The 22,580-nt window shown below is 58.0% G+C and overlaps 5 protein-coding genes, 1 long non-coding RNA gene and 1 other non-coding gene across 7 annotated transcripts; 4 read left to right on the forward strand and 3 right to left on the reverse strand.

Moving 5' to 3' along the window:
* Window positions 1-375: 375 nt before the first annotated feature.
* Window positions 376-5,492, reverse strand: INTS5 (integrator complex subunit 5). Its single transcript, XM_054035124.1, has 2 exons — window positions 5,368-5,492; window positions 376-4,175 (listed from the first exon to the last, which is right to left on the reverse strand). Exons 1-2 carry the CDS (start codon window positions 5,448-5,450, stop codon window positions 1,376-1,378), a joined length of 2,883 nt encoding a protein of 960 aa, XP_053891099.1. The 5' UTR covers window positions 5,451-5,492; the 3' UTR covers window positions 376-1,375.
* Window positions 5,493-7,331: 1,839 nt separating this feature from the next.
* C7H11orf98 (chromosome 7 C11orf98 homolog) lies at window positions 7,332-9,954 on the reverse strand. The gene is made up of 4 exons (XM_054035126.1): window positions 9,811-9,954; window positions 8,965-9,089; window positions 8,276-8,373; window positions 7,332-7,778 (listed from the first exon to the last, which is right to left on the reverse strand). The coding sequence occupies exons 1-4, from the start codon at window positions 9,952-9,954 to the stop codon at window positions 7,657-7,659; spliced, it is 489 nt and encodes a 162-aa protein (XP_053891101.1). The 3' UTR covers window positions 7,332-7,656.
* A 138-nt stretch (window positions 9,955-10,092) lies between these two features.
* LOC128840740 (uncharacterized) lies at window positions 10,093-11,559 on the forward strand. The gene is made up of 2 exons (XR_008445697.1): window positions 10,093-10,224; window positions 10,613-11,559. It is a non-coding gene; the product is annotated as an uncharacterized LOC128840740 (long non-coding RNA).
* Window positions 10,315-10,465, forward strand: LOC128841376 (small nucleolar RNA SNORA57). Its single transcript, XR_008445817.1, has one exon. It is a non-coding gene; the product is annotated as a small nucleolar RNA SNORA57 (small nucleolar RNA).
* A 689-nt stretch (window positions 11,560-12,248) lies between the features above and the next one.
* CSKMT (citrate synthase lysine methyltransferase) lies at window positions 12,249-14,196 on the forward strand. Its single transcript, XM_054034725.1, has 2 exons — window positions 12,249-12,381; window positions 13,290-14,196. The coding sequence occupies exons 1-2, from the start codon at window positions 12,306-12,308 to the stop codon at window positions 13,976-13,978; spliced, it is 765 nt and encodes a 254-aa protein (XP_053890700.1). The 5' UTR covers window positions 12,249-12,305; the 3' UTR covers window positions 13,979-14,196.
* Window positions 14,197-14,230: 34 nt separating this feature from the next.
* LOC128840557 (uncharacterized) lies at window positions 14,231-18,638 on the reverse strand. The gene is made up of 4 exons (XM_054034726.1): window positions 18,555-18,638; window positions 17,859-18,069; window positions 17,181-17,613; window positions 14,231-14,968 (listed from the first exon to the last, which is right to left on the reverse strand). The coding sequence occupies exons 2-4, from the start codon at window positions 18,060-18,062 to the stop codon at window positions 14,925-14,927; spliced, it is 681 nt and encodes a 226-aa protein (XP_053890701.1). The 5' UTR covers window positions 18,063-18,069; window positions 18,555-18,638; the 3' UTR covers window positions 14,231-14,924.
* A 1,995-nt stretch (window positions 18,639-20,633) lies between these two features.
* Window positions 20,634-22,559, forward strand: LOC128840923 (ubiquinol-cytochrome-c reductase complex assembly factor 3-like). The gene is made up of 3 exons (XM_054035500.1): window positions 20,634-20,841; window positions 21,028-21,203; window positions 22,361-22,559. Exons 1-2 carry the CDS (start codon window positions 20,722-20,724, stop codon window positions 21,160-21,162), a joined length of 255 nt encoding a protein of 84 aa, XP_053891475.1. The 5' UTR covers window positions 20,634-20,721; the 3' UTR covers window positions 21,163-21,203; window positions 22,361-22,559.
* The last annotated feature ends 21 nt before the right edge of the window (window positions 22,560-22,580 follow it).

Here is a 22,580-nt window from a genome sequence, read left to right on the forward strand (position 1 = left end):
ACCCAGACACACGGGGGCTCAGCTCAGAGGCAGGAAACAGTCATCGCGGGAGGAGGGGGCTTCCGCTGCCACCCGCACACACAGTCCCCAACGTACCTCACCACATACCTACCCCCCCTCGCCCCTGCGATCACACAGCCAGTGCGAGGCAGAGCTGGGAATGGAACCCAGGCATCCTGCCCCCCACCCCACCCCATCTTCTGCTGGCAACACATCCAGTCACAACCCCAACCCACTCACACCAAGTCCATGTGCACACCTCTCTCAAACACAGAGGCCCCCAACATGCCTCCGCTCCTTTACTATAACTTCCTCAACCCCCAAGCTGCAGGTCCTGGGGCCTTACCCCCACCCCCCAACACCAACTGCAGGGGCAACAGTCCCTTCTCAGTCTTTATTTTGAAAAGGAGAAGGAATTGGCAAAGGCGACAGCAGATTGAGCTGTGTGGGATGTGGCACCCCTTTGTCCCCCTGAATAGCTGGAGTCTTCAGACAATTCCTGTTCCATTGATCCCAAAGCAGGATGTGGTTGCCGGCCATGACAATAGAGAGATGGTGGCTCGGAGGATGATTGAACCAGGCTGCGCCAGCACACAGCCCCTGCTAACCACAGCAGAGCCCATCCAATAGTGGTAGATGGAGGTGGAGGCTGGTTTTGGCCCCTGGGTGTCTACGCTCTGTTGAGACCCCCTTGTCCACAGCAGCTCTAAAAATAGAGCAGGAACAGAATCCACCCAGGCCCAGCTCAGCAGCACCAGGGAGTGGGGGGAGAAGGTGGGCTGGAACAGAAGTACTGAACACATCTGTATCCCCCACTTCCCACCCCCAGCCAGTTTCTCTAGCTGGGTCCCAGGGCAGAGACATGACCTTGTGGCCCTGCTGTAATTCCCCCACAAGGGGTGGGGAGACAAGAGCCCAGCAGCCTGGGAGCACTTGCAGTGAGCTGATGGGGCCTTGGGACCTGCTGAGCATGCTCAGTGCCTCACTGTGGGTGGCCCAGGGCCCTTCACTACCCCAGGGCAGCCGAAACCTGGGCCATCAAGCCCCTTGGAACCAGAAACTAAAGCTCCCAGTCCCTGAGAGAAACTGACAAGGGGGTGGAGTTTCCCCAGTGCCAGCTGCACCAGCTCCTGCCTGCAGCTCCAGCGACTGTGTGGGAGGTACCGTGACCCCCTCACTGAACCCTGGGAGAATTTTACAGTTACTCTTAATTGATTAAAAAAAAAAAAAGTCAAATGTCCCATCCCCCCCCACTCAAGCAGCCACTGCAGTGTCTTAGGAGTGAGGCAGGAGCTAAGTCTGGGACTGTCCTGAGATGGCAGGGGTGGCTGTGCCGTGGGAGGAGTCCAGGACTGTCCTAGGATGGGGGGCAGCGCTAGGTCTGGAAGCGCCCTGACAGCAGCCCCAGGCGGTCGATATTCTTGTGCAGCACACTGTGCAGCACGCAGAGGTACTTCCCAACGTCACAGTCACGGGAGAAGTCGCGGAAGAAGAGCCCCTTATCGGCCTGGAAGGTGAACTTCTGGGGCAGGGGGCTGTTGTCCCGCATGTAGTCCCAGACGCTCAGCAGCAGCAGATGCACCTCGAAGGGCGCCAGCTGGTGGAAGATCTCGTGCATGTTGCCAAGCACTGGCGGCAGCAGGGAGCCCTCAGCCATGCAGGCCACCAGGGCGCAGGAGGCGTGCAGGTGCCACGGTGAGCTGGTGGTGTCACCGTGACGTGAGGCCTCCCAGTGGGCCATGAGGGTGGCTAGCAGGCCACGCAACAGCACGGAGCAGTAGCACAGGGCTGGGGGGCCGGCTGCCACCAGCCGCAGCAGCTGGAAGAGCAGCGGGTTGTCACGGAAGCGCCTGCAGATCTGGATGTCGCGCTCCACCGTGCTGCGAGTGTGCTCCTCGGGCGGCCAGCCCAGCTCGCTGTTGGTGACGTCGGGGCAGACGCTCTCCACCAGCACCACAGCCACTGCTTTGGCTGCCTCGGGGTTGACAGCCACTGTGTGGGCCGGGGGTTCAGGCGCACCGTAGCGCCCGCCCCGGCAGCAGCGCAGCAGCAGGCTCAGGAAGTTCTGGACATTGTGCACAATCTCTTCAGGCTCCTGCCGCCGGGCGGGCTGGGGTGGCTTCAGCCCGCGCCCAATCACCCCGGCATGGAATACTGACCACACACTGCCAGAGAAATTGACGGCAGTTGTGAAGCGCCGGTTGATGTCCAACAGGGAGATCCTGGTGCCTTCCAGGCTGGCATCATCCCCAGCAGACAGCTCGGCCAGGCCTCCAAAGAGCTCAGCATTCCCTGGGTGCAGGGCTCCCTCCACCAGTTGCTGCAGGATGGCCTTCATGGCAGCTGGAGAGGCCCCACTAAGACGGGAGAGCAGCCGGGTGCTGTAGCTGATGCCCGTGGGGCACTGGCGGTGCAGCACCAGGAAGAATTGGTGCACGGCTGAACGGATGATGACAAGCAAGTGAGCCGGCCGGATGGTCCGGGGCAAGGGACAGACAGAAAGCAGCAGGGAGGCAGCCTCGGCCACTTCGGGATTGCGATGCAGCAGCAGCTGCCCGAGGTCATAGAGGTGCAGAGAGAGGACAGCCCCTAGCTGGGCGCTCATGGAGGCAGGGCCCTCCCCCTCCCACTGCACAATCAGGGCCAGGTTGTGGAACAGCTGCACCATGTGCTGCTCCGACAGCCCCCCCATGTGGATCTGGCACACGCACTTCTTGACAGTGGCTGGCAGCAGGTCGCTCATGCAGGAGCTCAGCACAGCGTAGAGCTGCGTGGCCAGGCCCAGTTCCTCCTGGCTCCGGGACAGCGTCAGCAAGTAGAAGAGGGCGTCAGTGGTGCAGCTGGGAGTGCAGTAGACTGAGAGGAGCCCCAGCAGCTGATGCTGCCACAGGAAGCGCTTGCGCTCTAGCCGCAGCGTCTCCACGCAGAGCTCCCGCACGTGGCCCTTCAGCTCATCCAGGAAGGGCACAGCCCGGGGCGGGGCGTCCCCCAGGCTGGCCGAGCCCCGGTTGTACACCAGCTTCTGCAGGTTGAGCAGCAACAGCTGGATGATGCGGTCACAGGCCTCGCGCACGCTGTCATGGACGGCCAACCCTGGGGTGGTGATGACCGAGGCTGGCATGGCCGTGTTGACCAGGAACTGCAGGATACGGTAGGCCCCTACTGACGTCTGGCAGATGAGATGCACTACAATGCTCACCATGTTCTCCAAGTCCTCGCGGGGCAGTGCAGCGAAGTGCTGGTGCAGCTGGCTCAGCACGCTCGGCTTGAGGGAGTCCACCAGTTCGGAGGAGATAGTCCCCAGCAGCATGGGCGACATGACGGCCAGCTGCAGCAGGAAGGGCACTGTAGCTTTCTGCTGCTGGTCACGCACGGGGCCCAGGCTCTCGTGGAACATCCGCAGCAGCTCCTGCTTGATGCTGTCTGAGTGGCGCGAGGCCAGGTGGCCCAGGATGCCCACCACCGAGGCAATCTTGGGCACCCGCTTGTCAGCGGCAGTGGGGAAGAGCAGGTCGACAGGGGCTGCCCCGTGGACGCAGAAGTCCTTGAGGCCGCAGGAGAGGACGCGGCTGATGATGGTGTTGGGGAAAGAGGAGCCAATGTGAGCCACCACCCAGTCGAAGTGCGGAGAATGCTGCACTGAGGTGTCCAGCAGGGCATCCACACAGGCATCGGGGCAGGTGCTGATCATGGAGGACAGGCACTGGGTGTAGATGTCCATCAGCGTCCGAGTGGCCTTGCACGACATCCACAGCTGCAGCAGCTCATTGAGGCTGGAGGCGTGGGGCACACCATGCCGCCCTGCGTACTTGCTGCTCAGCTGCCCCATCAGGTCTATGGACCAGGCTGAGACCACAGGTGCCCAGGCCTTGGGGTTCATGCGGACAAACTCAGACAGCACATTCTGGATCTCTTGCACAACGTCGTCGAGGTTGGGCCCCTGAGCCCGCCTGGCACCCAGCCCTCCCTCACTGCTCTCCAGCTCCAACAAGTAGGTGCAGACATACTCATCGAAGACATTGCGCAGATGGTCCAGCACGGCGCTGCGCGCAGGTGGCAGGCTGCGCAGCAGCAGGATGGCACAGCGGGCATGTTCCTTGATGGTCAGCTTGTTACCATGCACAGGGTCCACACCGCTCAGGAAGGCTTTGATCTCCTGGGCCAGCTCCTGGGAACTGTGAACAAGAGGGGGAAGCACAGATAGCATCAGGCTGCAAGCAGGGATGTATGTTCCAACCTCCCCTGAAGCCTGGATCCCAAGTCTCCTCACCATCATCCTCATCACCAGCTCTCATGCTATTGGGGAGGGGGGGGGGCTATCTAGTGGGTAGGGCACTTGACTCAGAACCAGGGCACCTGGATTCTGTTCCTGGCTACAGTGGGGATGGAAAGGGTGCCATAGGGATAAGTGAGCGTGAGGCACCGCAATATTGCAGAGATGGAGAATATATACGTATCTAGATAGCAGCCTGACATCCCAGAAGGATTCTCAGCTCTGGAGCACAAGATGCGGGACCCCAAAATTCACTCCCACGTGGTTTTAGCACCTGGAGAGATGGGGGGGGTCCACTGCACTGTGGGGGGGGAGGGGAAGAGGGAGAGCAGGCCCAAGGATTCTGGAGTGGCCGCCAGTCATTCATCCTATGAAGGGGTCGCCAGCCTGCAGTTCCCTTTCTCATGCATTAGGAAGTCGATTATAACTACATTATATCCTACAACCCACTGGGGCTGGGCTTTAAACCTTGCTCCCCCAACATCAAGCAGCACCTGATGACTCAGGAGAGAACAGACCCATAAAGCTGTCATGGGACTCCAGGACTTAGAGAAGAAGGGGATTTCAGGAAGGGATTGTGATCAGTCCCTACCTGGTAGGGAGGTACCTAGCTGGGGCAGTTGGATAGCCTGGTCAGATGGGTTGTGGGCCTACAAAACCTGGAGAAAGGGGAATTTCCTGCTTGGGAGGTCCCTGCCAAACAGCAGAGGGGTCCTGGGGATTCTGGCTGGGGATCAAATTCCCCGGGTAGAGGTGGGGATTATGGGGCTCCAGGTGAAGGGGGCAGTGGGGATTTCCTGCTGGGCAGCTGGAGGGAAAGGGTCCCTGTTCCTGGGAGGTGGGATCTAGTCAGGAAGGGGTGTGGGGAAGGAGGAAGGTTGATAGGTTCAAGACCCCAGACGAGAGTTCCCTGTGGGGGGCTTTGCCAGGGAAGGCAGGGTCCCTGTGGGAGGGGTTGTAGCTCTGGAGGTTTCCCTATGCGGCATCCCTGTTCCTGGGGTTCCCAGTGAGAGGTCCCTGCCCGGGGGGAGGGGCTGTGGGACTCAAGGCCTCGGGGGTTCCCAGTCGGAGGTCTGCTTGGGGGCTCCCTATACCTGAGCGGCGGGTGGGCCCCATGGGCCGGGTTCTGGGGAGGCCCTGGCGGCGCTGCCCCCGGGGGATCGCACAGCGCTGACATCCCGGGCCGGGGGGGGGTCCCGGTGCCAGCACTCAGGCTCGCTCCGCGCCTGCGCACTGAGGGAAGGTGTCACAGCGAAATAGCCCCTCCCGCACCCGGTGCCCGATATGAAGGTTCCTGCCCCGGTACGTTGGGGAGATGATGATCAGGCCAGGGAGGGTGCAAGGTTGGTGGAAATGGGCTAGATGGGGTGTCTCACTAGGGAATGGATTTGGGAATCTGGCTGATGGGTTGGGTGCTGAGCTGGGGGCAGGCTAGGAAGAGATGCTCAGCTGGGGGGATTTGGGGGCTTGGATGGTGGGTCCTGCACTGGAGATTTGCCACCTTCTGAATTGTGGGGAGTAGGGAGGCTGTGAGGTTGGTGGTGAGTTGAGGGTCTGGTCTGGAGAGAGAGAGAGAGAGAGAGAGATCTCTTACCTGGGGCAGGCGGATTTGATCTGGGATGGAGACTGAGCAGAAATCTAGGCTGGGGGCATCTAAGCCTTGTTGGGTTCCCATGCGAAAGGGTTTCACTTTTGGGTGTCCTCCCCCATCCCCCAGCACAGGAAGGTTTGTTATGGTTTGTACCAAACACTAGTGCTAGGTCTGGCAGCAAGGCTAGAACTGAGGGACAACCTGGATCCCCAAGATAGCACTACCGCCCTCCAGCCACTGCAAATCCCCCAGTGCTGGGACAGCCACTGTAAGTCCCTCCCACCCCAAGTCCCCGCAGGACAGCATTGCCAAGGGACCTGCCCTCCCAATTGGGACAATAAAGCACATGCCTATCCCTAGAGACCATCACATTTGCAGATATCTGCTTTAGATCCAGAGATATCTGCATCCATGGATGTGGTTGTATTGTTTGCCATCTTTGTGGATCCAAATTTCTGTATCTGCGCAGGGCTCTACCTAGCCCCCTGCCATCCATAGAAGCCTTGTCAGTGACTAATGAAAGTAGGAGCAGGGCTGGGTTTCCGAGCTGGCTGATGTGGCCCCTTCAGGCCAGCGTCCTGCCTCATTCATGCACCAGTAGTGATCCCCCAGTCTCTTGTCTCCAGCACCAAGATCCCTGTTGATTTAGATAATGCATAGCATGTTGCGCCCACTGGGCAATCCTGCCTGTAGGCTTAGAGGGGAACATCTTGGCACTGCCCTGACGCAGTTTGATGCTGTTAGTGGCAATAATAATACATCTGGCCCCTCTTTACCCCAGGTGTGATACCCAGCTTCAGTCACGCACCCCTACCACCTCATACAGACTGTGCAGTCCAGCAGTAGCTGTAAGGTAGGAGCTTCCTTGACCTCTTCCCACAGTTCCTCCTGACCCCTCACCCCTTAGTGTATGATCTGAAGGGATCCCTCTGCATCTGGACAGCATCCCCTCCTGCCAAGGAAACCATCATGCCAGCATGTTCCCCGAGTCTGCTTATTGCTAACCGGGGCTGGAGAAGGTTCCCTGAGTGTTCAGCCAATAAAGGGAACAGGCTCCCTGCTGCACCTGGTCATGGCTGTACTAAGACAACTGTGAGCTACAGACACTCGCAGCACAGTCAGCCCCTGCCCCAGAAGGAGCCCTCCTGATATGCTCCACCTGAAGGGGAATGACCCACCACAACCACTGCCCTGAGACCCATCTAGCCCAGCTCAGTTCCTATCTCCTAAAGGCCAAGCTGAAGGAGACTATTCATTACCAAAAAAGCCCCTCCCACCCTTGCTTGTCCCTCTAGGGGTCAGGCCAGAGGGAGATGGTAAGGTTCATTTCATACACGGCCACTGTCCCCTTCCCTCCCACAAACAAAGCCCCCTTCTCGACCCTGACTTACAGCCGCCATGCTCAACACAGACTGCTGGGATGAGGGGCGCAATGGAAAAGCCCCAAAGGCAGCAGCGCAAACAAGCTGAGATACCAAGTGCCTCTGGCCCCACGGAGGGACCAGCCATGATTTTATTTCTTTCACAGGATACCATTGAGTCACACGTCAAAGCTCCAGTTCAGCCAGTCACTTCCCACAGAGATGGGATTGGCATTGCTTCAGCTCTAGAAAAGCAGGTAGAGGCCAGAGATGCTGGGAGCTGACCATTCACCCAGGGTCCGGCATAGAACAGAGCCAGGAGAATGAGAACAAGACACTCTCTGCCCCAAGGAGGCTGGAAAGTCACAGAGCTGCAGGCATCAATGCAGCAAGCAAGGGTGGGGCAAATTCCAAGTTTTGGAGTCGGTGGTTCAGCTGTCCAGTCCTGGCCCAGCCTCTGCTTCCTTCATCTCCACGTCTTGGGAGGCTGCAAGTTTCTTTCTCCTCCCACTGCCGGTGATTTTTTTTGTCTGTGCCAGGTTCACAGCTTCAACTTTGCTCAAGAGAAAAGGAAAATCACTTGTGCGCAGATAACAGTATTGTAATCTCTGTCACGCCCGGCCAAGATGCAAGGGGGCCCCCGTCACAGAGAAGAGAGAGTCCCTGCTTCCCATTTAAACAGGGTGGGAGAAAGGAAACATCATTATCCCCACTGGACAGACTAAGAACTGAGGCTCAAAGAGATGAAGTGACTCCTCCAAAGTCATACAGGGAGTCTGTGGCGGAGGCAGGAATTTGATCCCATCCGTGGCCTAGTCCAGCATTATGGACGCTGGACTAGCCAGGAAGCCCCAGAAGATTCTGGGGATTGTGAGTATCATGAGATTTTAGGAGCCGGAAGACCCTGAACTTTGCCCCCTCTTCAGAGCAGAGTCTGTCCATCCCTGCTCTTAGCTTCATTGGCCCCCTTTGGGTTACTCACCCATTTCAGGACCCTGACCACACACACCCTCCCCCAAGCCTCATGGGCCACAGCCAAGAAGGGGTTACCCTGCATGGTGGCTTTCTCCTTGGCAGCATGACGGATCTGCTTCATCAGCTTCCTCCGCTTCTTCCCTGAGAGGGTGATGTTGGCTCGTGAGCTGGAACTGTGAGGGGAGATACCCAAAGCCATATTACACCCTGAGACGGGGCAGGAACCAGAAGAAGCAGTTGAATCAGCAGCGTCTACTACCTCCCAGCTGCAGGTGCTCGCTGCTCTCCCTGTTACCATGGAGACTCCAGTATGTTAAAACCACAGATCCCACCCCCTTCCCAGAGCTGGGAACAGAACCCAAGAGCCTTGGATCCCAGGGCCCCCTGCTCTAACCACTAGACCCCACAACCCTCCCAAAGCTGGGGATAGAGCCCAGGTGCCTGAAGAGATGGTGAGGCCTGAATGTTTCTAGGGGCCGCTGAGCTTATTCTGAGCTGGTGTCAAATATCAGGGGGTAGCCGTGTTAGTCTGTATCTACAAAAACAACAAGGAGGCTGGTGGCACCTTAAAGACTAACAGATTTATTTGGGTATAAGCTTTCGTGAGTAAAAACCTCACTTCTTCAGATGCATAGAGTGAAAGTTACTTTAGTCTCTTAGTCATTAAGGTGCCACCAGACTCCTTGTTGTTATTCTGAGCTGGGATAGTTAAATGCCCTTCCCTGGCCCTCCGTCGCAGAGCAGCATCTGGAAGGGGGACTCACGCACGCTTCTTCAGGTGGTGGATGGTGATCAGTCCCTCGTCCACCACAGCTCCTGTAATCTGGTGCTTCCTTCTTTTCTCTTTGCTTAAAACCCGGCGTCTTTTGAAGAGGTTTTTCTTCAGCTCCTAAGGGAGGAAAAGCACAAGGCTCTTAACTCACCACCTGGCACCAGTAGCACCTCTGGAGCAGCCATGGGGCTAGGAAACCCCAGGTGGAAGGCAGGGAGGGCACAGGACACAAAGCCACAGACCCAGCAAAACAGTATAGAATCCAGATCATAAAACACTTAGCAAATGACAATGCCAGAGGAGGGAGGGTCTGATGGTCCCCAGCTTGTTGGGAGCCAGAGAGAATTTGGGGGTTGGAGAGAAATAAAATCCTCCCGCCCACCACCCGTTTCCAACCCAGGGTTGGGGGAGGCAGGGAGCAAGGGCCTGGGGCTCAGCACTGCAGAAATACCGTAGATCAGAGCTATGTGTGGGGGAAAAGGGTGATGGGGCTGGTGTCCCTAGGAGACAATACGTTTCAGAACTGGGGATCAAGGTGTACGATTTCTGGGGGGGGGGGGGGGGGGGGGGGGGTAGGGTCCAAGACAAGATAATGCGAAGGGGGAACCCGCCAAAGGGGATCTGAGGAGCGACTGGGCGTGTCGCAAAGGGAGAGGCAGGGCTCAGTTATGGGGGCAATAGAGGGGCCAGAGAGGACCCCCAGGAGATGGTTTGAGACCACGAGGGGGATCCCGTACAAGACCAATGAGGGACTGGATGATTATGGGGACTGGGAGGGCACCGGGTGGGGTACCCTGGGGAGAGCCCCGGGGGTAGGGCTGGGGCAGCTCTCAGTCACCGTTCGGGGCCGGTTGATTTTCCCTCCTGGGGTCCCCATGCTGCACCCACGTGAGCCCGGTCTCGCGGCCCCTGACGAAAGCACTTCCAGGTTCTGGAAGGTTACGCCACGTGATGTGATCATCACACTTGTCTTCCGGTTCATTCCTCCCGCCTCCCCCATACACGTGTCCTACCTTCGTCCGGCCGCGCTGGGGATTTGAATTCGCAACGCGTTCTCTGATTGGGTAGAGCCGGATGCAGCTCTCTGATTGGGAGGCCGGCTGGCCAGTCACAACGAAGGTGCACTAGACCACGCCCCTGCCCTGGCACGTGGAGTCCCTCCCTGGCCTGCCTTATAAGCAGCCAGGATAAGGCGCGGCGTACACGCGGTACGTTTCTAGTGACAATTTTTCGGCCGATCTGGGGATCTAAGGTGAGAGCGGTGATTGATTGAGGTCCGAACGGGGACGACTAGCGGTGGCTGGACATCGGGGAGCAGCGTTCTGGGGGTCCTAGGACGGCGCCTCCTTTTCTTGGCAGGCCCGGGCGATGCGGTGCCCGGCTCTGTAATGCTCCGGAGGCAGAGGAAGGGGATCCCATCCCCCCCGGTGTTCTGTCTTCGGTGCCAGCGGCTTCCCCATCTGCTGGTTCTATCCTCAAGCACCGGGACACGCAGCTGCGGCCCCGTGGGGAGGCTGCGTGCCAGACTAGGGGGCTCTCCTGAGGGGTGGGGGTAACCCTCCGTGGTAGGGGTCGCGGGTGGCTGGCCCTGGTGACAGATCGTGGGGAGGGGGTTTCTTACGAATCTTTTTCTTTCTCAGGCTCCCATAAGGCCGGGAGGATTCAGCTCTACTCCTGTCGCTAGAGCGCACCGATGCTGGGGCTTGGAACCAGACACGACGTTATTGCAACCTCCTCTCCAGAGCTGCCCTGATGCCTCTAGGAGACCTGTTGCCTAAGGAGGGGCTGAGACTGATTCTGCGGGTGTGTTTGCCTGGGGCTGTGAGCTCCTAGGGCAGGGACCCCTCATGCAAACAATAGCATCTAGCTTGGTTTACAACTGGCCCCATGCGGCTTGGGCTCAGACTTGAGCTCAATGGAGGGGTGGAATTAATACTCCTTTCAGGGGGCTGATAGTGGTGGGCCTAGGGGTGCTGAGCCCACATGAATTAATGGGACTGGTTCTTAAGTACCCAGGTAGTTTGAAAACGGGATATTAGGCTTCTGTGTCACGTAGCCCTTTTGAAAATGTGCCCCCAGTCCCTCTGTGGAAGAGCTAATGCTCCGGGTCCAAGATGACACCGATATGGGGCAGGTGACTGTTCAGACTTGTCTGTTTGCACAATTTAGCAAAGAGGTCCTGGGGACTTAAATTTAACCAACTTTGTTTCTATTTGGCTTACATCTGTTGGACAGAGTAGAGTGTTAAGTGAAGTTGCTTTTAAACAGAGGTGAGGTATTCTAGTTTGAAGTAGTGCACGTTTTTGCGTAGGCGGGCTTGTGGGGTGAGTGCAGCCTATTGGATAGACTCCTGTAGTGGGAGTCAGGTGGCCTTGGTTCTATTCTTTGCTCTGTTGCTGGGTGATCTTGGTAAGTCTCGTTCTCGCCTCCATTAACGCCTCTGTAGCATGGGGCTTGAAGAGATCCTGACCTTGGCAAAGCAGGTGCCTCTGAACAGAAGTGCTGGGGAAGAGGTCGCGTGAACGCCTTGCACTAAAGCTCAATGAACATGCTCTTTGTGCTAATAAAGATTTGAATGGAGTTCAAACCCTCTTGTTGGTTGATTCTGTTTGCGGGACACCATGGGGGGCGTTCGTGTTAAAGCGCTGGCTGGCCTCAGCCGTTTCTGGGAGGGGACGTGGTGGAGACCAAGCTGCCTGAGCGAGGAAAAAACAACGAGTCTGGTGGCACCTTAAAGACTAACAGATTTATTTGGGCATAAGCTTTCGTGAGTAAAAACCTCACTTCTTCGGATGCAAAAAGTGAGGTTTTTACTCACGAAAGCTTATGCCCAAATAAATCTGTTAGTCTTTAAGGTGCCACCAGACTCCTTGTTGTTTTTGTAGATACAGACTAACACGGCTACCCCCTCATACTTGAGCGAGGAAAATATCCCTGTGAAACTGAACCCTGCTCTCTGGCCATGAACCAGCCCCTCGCTAATGGGCGGCAGGGGCCCCCTGGGGCTCGTTAGGCTGCGCAGCTCCTAGGGCGGGGGCTGCCCAGCCATGGAGTAGAGGGGGGCCAGCAAGAGGCTAATCCCCCGCTGCTGCTTACTGTGACCAAAGCCACGTAGCTTCACTGAGGAGGGGAACCTGCTCTCAGGCCCGCGGGCAGGCTCGAGTTACAGCTGGGGATGGGGGGGGGGGGGGAGCTCAGGGCTGGGTCCCTGAGTGGGGATTAGTCTCCAGGCCCTGCCTCTCCGAGCACAGGGCCGCATGAAGTGGGCGGGGCTGGGCAGCGAGGCCCCGCCGCACCCCAAGGAGCGGGAGTCCGGCGTTAGGCAGCCGCCGCATGGCAGCGCTCATGCTCCTCCCGCGGGGCGGCCCGGCCTTGGGGACCCTGCTCCGGCCGCTCTGCTCCTGGGCAGGTGGGTGCCGGCTCCCCGGCGGGGTGGTCTAGGCAGGATGGGCTCGGGTGTGTCCAGTCTCCGCAGTGGGTGCCGCTGCCAGGGGTCTCCGACGACACCGGGAAAGGCACAGGCATGTTCAGGGGGAGGGGGGCCATGGAGTGAGGCCTGGAGGGATGGGGGTTCCCAGGCCCATTGGATCAATTGTAGGGGCAGAAGGCGGGGGTCGTAGTCCCATTGGTTTAGACTATCATGCTGGGGGCATGGGAGATGAGGTGGGCCCATGGGGTAAGGCTGGGAGGTATAGGGGTGATAGGTTGGGGGGAAGATGGGGGGTCCTGGCCTCTCACAGTTGGGGCCCAGCCCTATGAGGTTAGCCTAGGGGTGGGGGAGATGGGGATCTCAGCCCTATGGGTAAGGTGGGGAGATGGGATCAGATTGGGGGACAGGGGTGGGAAGGGTCCTTGCCCTATTTGGGGGAGAGGTGAGGATCCTGGTCATATGGAGTCAGGCTGGGTTATGATGGGGGAGAGGGAATCAGACTGGGGGGAGGGGTGGTCCTAGCACTATGGGGCCAGTTGGCAGGGGGATCACAGCCCCAGAAATGGAGCATTCAGTCTCACTTACCTCATCCCCAGCTCCGCAGCATATGTGGGCTCTGTGTAGGGTTGCTCCAGGATAGGGTTGCACCATCTGCATCACCCAGCCACCCAAAGGGAGTCTGCATGGGCTGCAGGGGCTCTCCCATACCCCTCCAGCATAACTCCACAGGGCTGGGATCCACCCTTCCCAGCCTAGGCCTGAGCTGAGACTGGGCAATCCCAGCTCTATAGCGCTTCAGACCCCTCCCTGTGGGCCCTGCTGGGATCTTCCCCCCTCCCCCTACCGACTCCCCATCCCATGGACTGACCCCTCTTTCCTCCCCGCAGATGGCCTGCTCCACAACATGGCCCAGCCCGGTACATGGGACCGCTTCTACACACAGCAGGACACAGCTGGCACCCCCAGCCATTTCAACTGGTTCTTTGACTACAGGGCCATCTCCGGGCTCCTGCTCCCAACCCTGCGGGGCTGCGGCCCCCCTGAACCTAATCCCAGCCCCACTCGGGTGCTCGACGTGGGCTGTGGCACTTCGGATCTGGGCCTGGGGCTATACCGAGACTCCCCACACCCTGTCCACATCTCCTGTGTGGATGTGTCCCCTGTGGCCATCAGGTCTCTTCACCGGCTGCTCCAGGAGGTCCCCCCACCCCGACACCCCCTCTCCCAGCTTCACCTCCATGTGGCTGATGCCACTGACCTTGAGGGGGGTGGCTTTGGGGATGGTACTTTCCACCTGGTGCTGGACAAGGGCACGTGTGATTCACTGCTGCGCTGCCCCCAGGGGCCAGGCCAGGCTGGGCGGCTGGTGGCTGAGTGCTTGCGGGTGCTGCGCCCTGGGGGCAGCTTGCTGCAGTTTTCAGACGAGGACCCAGATGCCAGGGTCCCTTTCCTGGAGCAGGCTGGGGGGCCTGGCGTGACAGTGCAGGAAGTCAGGCACATTGGTGGCATGTGCTACTATGTCTACACGCTCTGCCGGCCGGCCCTAGAGACACCAACCACTCGGGCACTGAACTAGGAGGGCACAGGAGACCCTGGACTATGGGGCCATGGATATGGGGGTGGGGAATTGGGGACCCTGCCCAAAGGGAGTTCAGGACTCAGGGTTGGGAGCATTAGGGACTAAGGGGATGGTGCCTCCAGTTAATGTGCCAGGGGACTTCCACAGCAGCATGTGCTCAGGGTGGGGGTGCCCAAGCCAGCTGGAGAATCATTAATAAAGGAATTAGCACCTTGCTGGAGTCTGGCTCGGTACTCTATCCCCCTACATCTAGGGGTGGTCACCCCCATAGTGGGCAACTCCTCCCTTGAACAGCAGCCCCCTCCTACTGCATCAGCCAGAGGCCCCACACCCCAGCTGCAGGTGCCCAGGTATTGCTGCCTCCCTCCATCCCCACAGATGAGCCACCACCTGGGCTTGAAGAGTGTGGAGCTCGCAGCCCCCAGGAGTCCAGCCCCACTGGGACACTACACCTGTTCCCCGGGCCTCACCAGCCACTTCACAGTGAGACATCACAGCTAGGACAGGAACCTTTTATTGCTGAGCTCAGCAGGGGAGGAGGGGGCAGCTTATACCCACCAGCACAAACCCCGCAGGCGGTTGGCCCCCCTGAGCCTTGGGTCCCCACTGTCCATACAGAGCAGGTGCCCAGTCTGGGCCCCAGCTCCTGGAGGTGGTGGGGGCAATGCGTGCCCCGTGGTGCTGCTGTCCCAGATCAAAGTCAGGTTGTCTCTTGCTCACAGATGAGGGGCACTGGATCCGGCAAGGAGGGAGCTCCAGGCAGCCAGGCTGGTCTTATTCTGCCCCCTAAGGTTCTGGTGGCAGGGGGCCCATCCCCTCCTGCTGCTGTCCAGCTCCTGGGGAGGGTGTCCTGAGCTACGTTCTCCCTCCCCAGGCTACAGCTGGGTTTCTAGTGGGGTCTGGAGCCAGGCGGGGAGTGGGGTCCTCTCTGCCCCTGGCAGCCTCACAGCAGCACTTCATCCAGGGTACTCTCCAGAGCAGGGGGCCCTGAAACAAAGTGCAGGGAGAGGCCTGAGGTCAGAGCCTTTGGGGCAGCACAGGAGGTAATGTGGGGCCCTGTTAGGATAATATCTATTTAAATACTAAGCCCCTCCCCTCTGTGCTCCCCAGGCCCTTCCCCCAAGCTGAACGCTCCTCCAACCCTCTCCCCAGGTCCCTCTCCTCCCCTCACCCTCACAAGCTGCCAGACCAAGCTCCATTAACCATCCAGCTCCATGCCAGCAGCGTTAACAGACCCCTCCCCAACGCCTCGCGGCCTGGTGGCTTTGACTAACTCAAACTATAGGTGGGGGGCAAAGTCGAAGGGGCCAGAGCCCTGGCAGAGAATGCCCTGCCAGCTGCACCCTCAGTGAGAGGGCCTCAGCTCAGACATCCCTGCTGATCACAGTCACAGCAGGATGGCCCAAGGAGAGACGCAACAGCCCCTTGGGCAGGACGGTCCCAGGACTTTATGGGTCACAGAGACCCTCTTAAGCTCTGACCAGCTGGGCGGCCAGGCAGTAAGCGAGCTGTGGCATCCTGCGCCAGTCCTCGCAGAGGGCACCTTGCAATAGCCCGAAGAACGTCTGAAAGGTGCCTACCCCAAGGGAAAGGTCATACGAACACAGGAGCTACCATACGGGGTCAGAGCAAAGGTCCATCTAGCCCAGTATCCCGTCTCCACCAGTGACCAGTACCAGAGCTTCAAGGCGAGTGTACAGAACAGGGCAATGCTGGAGAGATCCACCAGTGTCTGATTCTCGAGCTTCTGGCAGTCAGAGGTTCAGGGACACCCAGAGCATGGGGTTGTGTCCCTGACCATCTTGGCTAATAGCCACTGATGGGCCTGTCCTCCGTGCATTCATCTAATTATTTTCTGAACCCAGTTATACTTTTGGCCTTCACTACATCCCCAGACAATGGATTCCACAGGCGTGAACACCTCCTCTTGCTTGTTTTAAACCTACTGCCTATTCATTGCATTGTGGGAAAAGGTAAAGGGCACTGCATCAAATCTGGCAGGGCACTGCTCTAAGAAGACTGTCAAACAGCAACTCAGTCATCCAAGTTGTGGGCCCTGGGAATAAGTGGCAGAATCATTCCCCGAGGCTGAGAATGTAAGCCCAGAAGGGACCTTTAGATTATGTAGTCTGCCTTCCTGTGTAGCACAGGCTGGAGAATGTCCCCCAGACACTCCTGCATTGAGCCTAATCATTCGTATTTGACTGAAGAGCCTTCCAGAGAGGAAGCCAGCCTGGACTAGAGATGGAAACTCCACCCCTGCCCTGGGGAGCTTGTTCCAATGGTCAATCGCCTGTCCTGGGACAAATTTGGGCCTTGTTTCTAACTTGAGTTACTCTGACTTCAGCTTCCAGCCACTGTTTTTGTTCTGCCTGCCTCTGTGCAGTTCGAGCCCTTCTCTATCTGCTGTTTTCTCCCCGCAAAGGCCTCAGACACCTGAGCTAAACAGGTCAAGTTATTTCAGTCTCCCACTGGCAGGTGTTTTCTCCTGCCCTCCAGATCCCCTCCAATTCTCCGATGTGGCCCTCAGAGCCCCAGGATCAGGCTCACCAATACCCTGTACAGAGGAAAATCCCTCCTAGGGCTTGTCTGCTCTTGGAAATTGACCCACTAGCTATTTCGGAATAAGCCCCATGTGGACACTGGGCGTGGACTGAGCTAAGTAGGATCATGGCCCTTTCACTCCAGAATGTCCAAGGAGCTATTTTGGTACATTTCCAGGCACTGACAAGCCCCTCCCCGCCTTTTTGCCTCCTCTAGCTCCTCTGGCAGCTTCCCTCAAGGCCCCAGTGGCCCCTAGGCCTCAGCAGCCAGCTGGATCCCCTCCACACTCCCCTCACAATTTGACCATGGCTGAGGCACTGAATGGAGATGGAGAGCAGGGCCAGCCCCACGCCCTGACCCCCCAATAGCCTCATAGATACACTGAATGGGGGAGGGGCTCCTGCAGCACCATCCCACCCCCCAGAGCTTTATGGGGCCACCCTCCCCTCCCAATGGGGCTCTCGCCATGGAGGCTGGGGAGCCCAGATCCTGAGGTGCCTCCAAAACAAAGGGTTCTGGTCTGTATCCCAGGGTCCTGTTGAGGCCCCTCTCCCCCTTGCATGGCCACGCCCCCCAGACTCTCCCAGCCCTGCCCCCAGACTCTCCAGGCCCTGCCCCCCACTCTCCAGGCCCCAGCCCTGCCCGCCAGACTCACCGGGCCCGGGCTCTGCTGCTTGCTCCTCTTCATCAGTGAAGAGCTCGTCCTCACCCTCCAGCAGCAGGAAGTCATCTGGGGGCCAGCGCAGCTCCCCGCTCTCCACCTCTCCTGCCTCTGTGGGTTCCACCACGATGGACGGCAGCCGGGCCTTCCCCTGCACTGGACTTCCAAGGGGGCCTTGGCATGGCTTCCTGGGGGGAGGATCTTTGCACATCTCCTTGCACAGCCCTTCACATGGCTCCATGGGGGGATCCCTGCACAGCTCCCAGGGAAGAATGTCCTCACACAGCTCCACGCACGCCACCTCGCAGGGCTCCCTGGGGGGATCCTCGCACATCGCCTCGCACATCTCCTCAGGGGGACCTTTGCACAACCCCTCACATGGCCCCGTAGGGGCGCCTTTGCCCATCTCACACGGCTCCAGGAAGAACTGGGAACAGAGGACAAGGGGGTTGGTTTGGGCGCTGGGGGAGCCTAGCTACCCAGAGACCTGGAATGGCGGGGAGGAAGGCAGGGCAGTGAGGCCCTGATATGAGAATTGGGGTCTGGATCTGATCTACAGGAGGTGGGGGCAGCAGCACAGGGGGCTCTGTCCTGAGGGCTCACCTAGCTCTCCATGGGGGCCTCATCCCAGGGGACCCAGTGGGGGGATGTCCCAGGAAGGGGGTGTCTCACCTGGTTCTGTGCAGGAGGCTCTGTCTGGATGAGACTCCTTCCCACTTCTGATAGCCACTGCATCTCCTGGTCAGTGCCGTGGGGCTGGGCCAGGCTGTTCCGCCCTGGGGTTGCCACAGGTAGCTGGATGGGGGTGCAGGCCTCACCAGGGGTCAGCACTGCCTGGGATGGAGCACCACTACAATCCCGAGTTCCTTCAGCCATGGCGATGCTGGGGGTAGAAACTGGGAGTCAGAGCTGGGAATGGCCCCGTCTCCTTCCTCCACCCAGCCAGGGTTAAGCCCCACGTCTATTCCCCAGGATCCAAGCCCTAAAGTTCAGACACCTCTGCACTGGGAATTCAGGCCCTTCACCAGATTTTTTTTTTTTTTTTGGGGGGTGGGGGGGGGAAGGAGGGAAGGATTCCCCACACCACAGAATCCCATATACACACACTGGGACTCCTGGTCCTTCCCCTGTGGGGGATCCCGAGCCCACCAGACCCCACACACTGGGGCTCCCAGCTCTTCCCCTGGGGGAGAGCACTTCCCTGCCCCAAAGAGCCTCACTGTGACACCCCGAACCTTGCCAGGGGTCACCTCCCCCTTTCAGCTAGACTATCACCCCCCTCCTCCCTGAGAAGCCCCATTATGGGGACAGAGGGAGTTTGTGCCTGCGGTGACACCCCCACTCTCAGCACCCCGGTCGGTCACTCACCATCAGGCGCTGCCCTGGGCCATTGCAGGATGTGCGGGGATTACAGGGCCCAGCAGTCCCCAGGGCAAGGAGCTGACAGATGCTCCAGGCACCATAAGCGCTTTGTCCTGACACCAAGCTAATCCTCTGGGCACAACAGCCCTATGGTGCCGGGGGGAGGGGAGGGAGGGGCTGGGATAGAGGGATGGGGGGCTGGATTCCTCTAGTCAGTGCTCCCCACTAGGACCCCCTGCATTGTCAGTGCCCCCCAACCTGACAAGAGCATCCCTGCTGGGCCCCCCTGTACTCCCAGCTCTTGGATCCCCCCTGCATTCAATACTCCCCAACCCAGGGAGAGTGCTCTCTTCTTGGATCCCCTCCTCCCTGGACTGCACTCTCAACCCCATCCCCCACACTATGAGGGCTGCCTGCTCCAGGGAGATGTTCCCAACCCCTGCACCTACAGACTAAGGTGGGAGCCCAGATCAGATAGGGGCTGGGGCAGGTGCTGCCCTGGGCGGGAGTTGTCCCAGAACAGGGATAATAACATGAGGGGAGGATTGGAATCAGGGCTCAGTTAATCACCCAGTGACCTCATGGGAACTGCCCAAGGAGCTAACTGGCTGCCCTGAAGGTGGGGGAGCTCTTTAAAGACCAGATAGGGGACCCAGATCTCAGCTTCTGGCATGAAGCTTGCACACCCCAGCTAAGGGGCAAGGCCACTGGATCCCTGGGGCTGCTCCAGTCATTAGGGGTGAAGGGGAGAAGAGATTGAGTCAGCAGATGCTACTGATACAGGCTGGCTTTCACCATGAACTGGGTCAGGGCAGCACTGGATTAATTTGTCAGCCATGGAGCAATGAACAGGGCCCCAGAGCCCCTGGGATTGGGAAGGCCCCACCTCAAGCTTTGTCCAGTTTCCAGGCCCCCCCATGGTCCCATTTCCCTGTCATGCCCAGGTCTAAGACAGCCTGATTACATGACTCCCAAAGTTTAAAGGGGCCTTAATGGGATTGGGGTGATGAGCCCTGGACAGATTAGAGAGGCCACTATGGGGCACATTCACAGCATCATGGGCTGTGGGAGAAATACCCCCACTCCTTCCCAGACCATTTTATCATTACAGACCACAAGATGTGGAGCCTCAGAACCAATGATTTGCCCACTGAGGGATGGAGACAGAAGGTTGGGTGCCCCCTGCTCCTACTTGCTTCCCAGGGAGGACCATGGCACAAATCACCACCTCCTCCCCCCGCCTGGTGGAAAGGGACCACAACAGAACTGCCTTCAGGACAGAAGGTTCCCTGGCCATGTGCAGCCCTGAGATTGATCAGATGAAATCCATTTGGCTCATTCGTGTTTCCCTCGTGCACTGCCCAAGACTAATGCAGAACGGGGTCAGCGGAGCCCTGACGCAGGAGGTTTAGGGGTTGTCTGAGGGAAGCCTGGCCTGGGGAGGCCCAGTCACAGTAAGAGGCAGGGGGAGGGGTCAGTGGAACTAACTAAGGCCTCTGTAGGTGCTGAGCATGAGAGCAGCCTGGGCAGAGCGAGACCTGCACAAATACACTCCCCCATCTACACGGCAAGGGACTGACTCCTCTGTGCCTCTCCAGATGGGGCTGCCCAGTGAGGACCAGACTGAAAACCCCAGAGCAGGCACACTGACCTAGCCACAAAACAGCTCCACCCCTTTCTGTGATGGGGGAGCAGGCATCTGGCCCGTCCCAGCCCCACACCACCCCTCTTTATGCTGGGCCGTCTGGGCCACCCACACACCCCTGCCCTATGGTGGGAGATCGGGCCGTCAGGCCCAGCCACACACCCTCTCTGCAGTGGGGGAGCGGATAGGCTGGCCCAACCAGATACACAACCCTCTCTATGGCATAAGTCCTCTGATCTCTATGCTTGCAACGGGACGCTCTGGCCCACCAGTCCCTCCTTTCTATGGTAGCAAAAATCGAACATTATGGCCCCACTCCGCCTTCTCTCTATAGTAGCAAAAGGGGGCGCTCTATCCACAGTGCATGCTCTCTATGGTGGTGCCTGGCTCATACCGCCCCTCTATGGTACCATAACAGGACGCTCTGCCCGGACCCCTCCCCCACTCTTTCTGGTTACCTTCTGTCCGCGACATCCCCCGGGAAGCCAGAACTCTGTGGCTACTCAGGGGTTTTCATACCGCGCCCTAATGGAACTCCTGCGACGCCTGGTGCTGGGGAGCCTGATGGTTGCTGGGACCACGGGGCTGGGGATCGGGGCCTGGGCGCTGGCAACGCCGCGGGAGCAGCGCAGGCGGGAGATAGCCAAGGTGAGGGGGCCTGGAAACTACCTCCCCTGTGGCGGGTCACAGAGCAGGGGGGCCTGGAAACCAACATTTCTTGGGTTGGGAGGAGAAGGGAACTAGAAATTGTTGCTTCACTCTCTTTTCAGGGAGAAGGGGGAGGTCTAGAAATCACCTTGCCCCCCCCCACCGACCACTCCCTTCTCTCCTTAGGAGCTGCCGGAGGCAAACCCCCTGCGCTGGGCGGAGAGGCGACACCAGAATGAGCTGGTAATGGCAGCAATCAAAGAGGCAGCTGAAACAAATGAGAATGTGGCCCGGAGGTCTTCATCGGACTGGAGCAAGTGACACTTGACCATCACCCTCCCAAATGGGAGCCAAGGCAACTGGTACTGAGACCCCCCTGAGATGGAGCAGGCTGTATTTTCCATCCCTGAAGCCATCTGTGGTCTCCACAGTCCAGAATGGGATGGACACTCCCTGGCTGTCAGCAGCTGTAATGATCAGTGACCATTATGCTGCCGGGGGGCCTCTGTCTCTTATTCCCAGACCCTGATCATACCCCCTGGGTATGGGGGTTATGCAGATCTGACAGAGTGAAAACTACAGCATGGGGTAAAGAAGCAGCATTTTCAGGTCTTTAATAAACTAACCTTGTAAAGACCTGTCTGTTGTTGTGGTTAACGCAGCTGGTGCAATGGGGTTGCTAATCATCATGCCTCCCACAGAACTGAATTTTGATAATATCCAGGCAGCTGGTGGGGGTAGATGCCCCTCCCACCAGGCTAAAAACTGCACAGGCTGATATTTTGTTATTCCTCCACCTTTCCCACTCTGCTGTTGTGCCTTATCGCCCTGTGAGGGTTTGGCTTTTCTATTGCAAGATCTTTGGCATAGGGTCTATTATTTGATCTAGGTCTTTAAAGCTCCCCCTACAATGGGATCCTGGCTTGACTGGCCTTCAGCAACAGAAACATTAAGTAATTGTAGCTTTATCCTTCTTTCTGTCAGTTTGGTGTACCTGCTTCTCATGGTATACTGGGATTGTGCACTCGGGGTAGGGACCAGCTCTTCTCCATAGGTCCCTGGTGGGAGCTTCTAGATGTAGAGAATGCTGCAGTCCGTATTCTCATCAGCACAGGCTACCATGAGTGTAGCACACCTGCCTCCTGCCCTCTATACTGACTTCCCCTAAGTTAAACTCAAGGCCTTGGTTCTTATCTTCAGTGTGCTCCATGGCTAAGCCCAAGTTGCCAAAAGCTTCAGGACAAGAAGAGCAGAGCACTCTGCCCCTCAGGCACAACAGAACTCTGGCATCAGTTTGTCTGTACAGGAGATAGTGCTTCCCTGGGGGCTAGTCCCAGATTGTAAGAAACTCTCCCAGGAACTAAGAATCAACCCAAATTTCCCCATCTTCCACTCCAACGGTCTGGGCCACATCTCCAACTTGCTGTTGCGAACATCCGCACATAGAATATATCATCTCTAAAAAAAACCAGCCATAATGCTAGCAGTAACAAAAATCTTCCTTTGCTCCTCCTTGTAGAAAGAACCAGCTGTGGCAAATGTTAGTCATATCTTTTAATGCATCATTCACAAAGAAGCCAGATACCACGGGGAATAGGGCTGTATAAGAACCAGAATGGAGCAGAGTTGGTGCTACTGCAATACAAAGGAATAATGGTAATGTTGAATAATAGTTAATATAGATAATAAAGTTTTTATATAAATAAAAACTAAACTAATTAAGCCTCCTGTTGCTTTGT

The sequence above is a fragment of the Malaclemys terrapin genome, chromosome 7, assembly GCF_027887155.1.
Source record: "Malaclemys terrapin pileata isolate rMalTer1 chromosome 7, rMalTer1.hap1, whole genome shotgun sequence".
Taxonomy (NCBI): domain Eukaryota; kingdom Metazoa; phylum Chordata; order Testudines; family Emydidae; genus Malaclemys; species Malaclemys terrapin.

What these genes read in the sequence shown, in the direction of transcription:
- INTS5 (XM_054035124.1), bottom strand. Translation starts at nt 5,450, where the DNA reads ATGTCAGCGCTGTGCGATCCCCCGGGGGCAGCGCCGCCAGGGCCTCCC. An exon ending in GGGGCCCACCCGCCGCTCAG is followed by an intron (nt 4,176 to 5,367) that starts GTATAGGGAGCC and finishes TCTTGTTCACAG; the next exon opens with TTCCCAGGAGCTGGCCCAGG.
- C7H11orf98 (XM_054035126.1), bottom strand. Translation starts at nt 9,954, where the DNA reads ATGAACCGGAAGACAAGTGTGATGATCACATCACGTGGCGTAACCTTC. An exon ending in AAATCAACCGGCCCCGAACG is followed by an intron (nt 9,090 to 9,810) that starts GTGACTGAGAGC and finishes TTCCTCCCTTAG; the next exon opens with GAGCTGAAGAAAAACCTCTT. An exon ending in CACCACCTGAAGAAGCGTGC is followed by an intron (nt 8,374 to 8,964) that starts GTGAGTCCCCCT and finishes CTCCCCTCACAG; the next exon opens with TTCCAGCTCACGAGCCAACA.
- CSKMT (XM_054034725.1), top strand. Translation starts at nt 12,306, where the DNA reads ATGGCAGCGCTCATGCTCCTCCCGCGGGGCGGCCCGGCCTTGGGGACC. An exon ending in GCCGCTCTGCTCCTGGGCAG is followed by an intron (nt 12,382 to 13,289) that starts GTGGGTGCCGGC and finishes TCCTCCCCGCAG; the next exon opens with ATGGCCTGCTCCACAACATG.
- LOC128840557 (XM_054034726.1), bottom strand. Translation starts at nt 18,062, where the DNA reads ATGGCTGAAGGAACTCGGGATTGTAGTGGTGCTCCATCCCAGGCAGTG. An exon ending in AGCCTCCTGCACAGAACCAG is followed by an intron (nt 17,614 to 17,858) that starts GTGAGACACCCC and finishes CTCTGTTCCCAG; the next exon opens with TTCTTCCTGGAGCCGTGTGA. An exon ending in AGCAGCAGAGCCCGGGCCCG is followed by an intron (nt 14,969 to 17,180) that starts GTGAGTCTGGCG and finishes ACTTTGTTTCAG; the next exon opens with GGCCCCCTGCTCTGGAGAGT.
- LOC128840923 (XM_054035500.1), top strand. Translation starts at nt 20,722, where the DNA reads ATGGAACTCCTGCGACGCCTGGTGCTGGGGAGCCTGATGGTTGCTGGG. An exon ending in GCAGGCGGGAGATAGCCAAG is followed by an intron (nt 20,842 to 21,027) that starts GTGAGGGGGCCT and finishes TTCTCTCCTTAG; the next exon opens with GAGCTGCCGGAGGCAAACCC.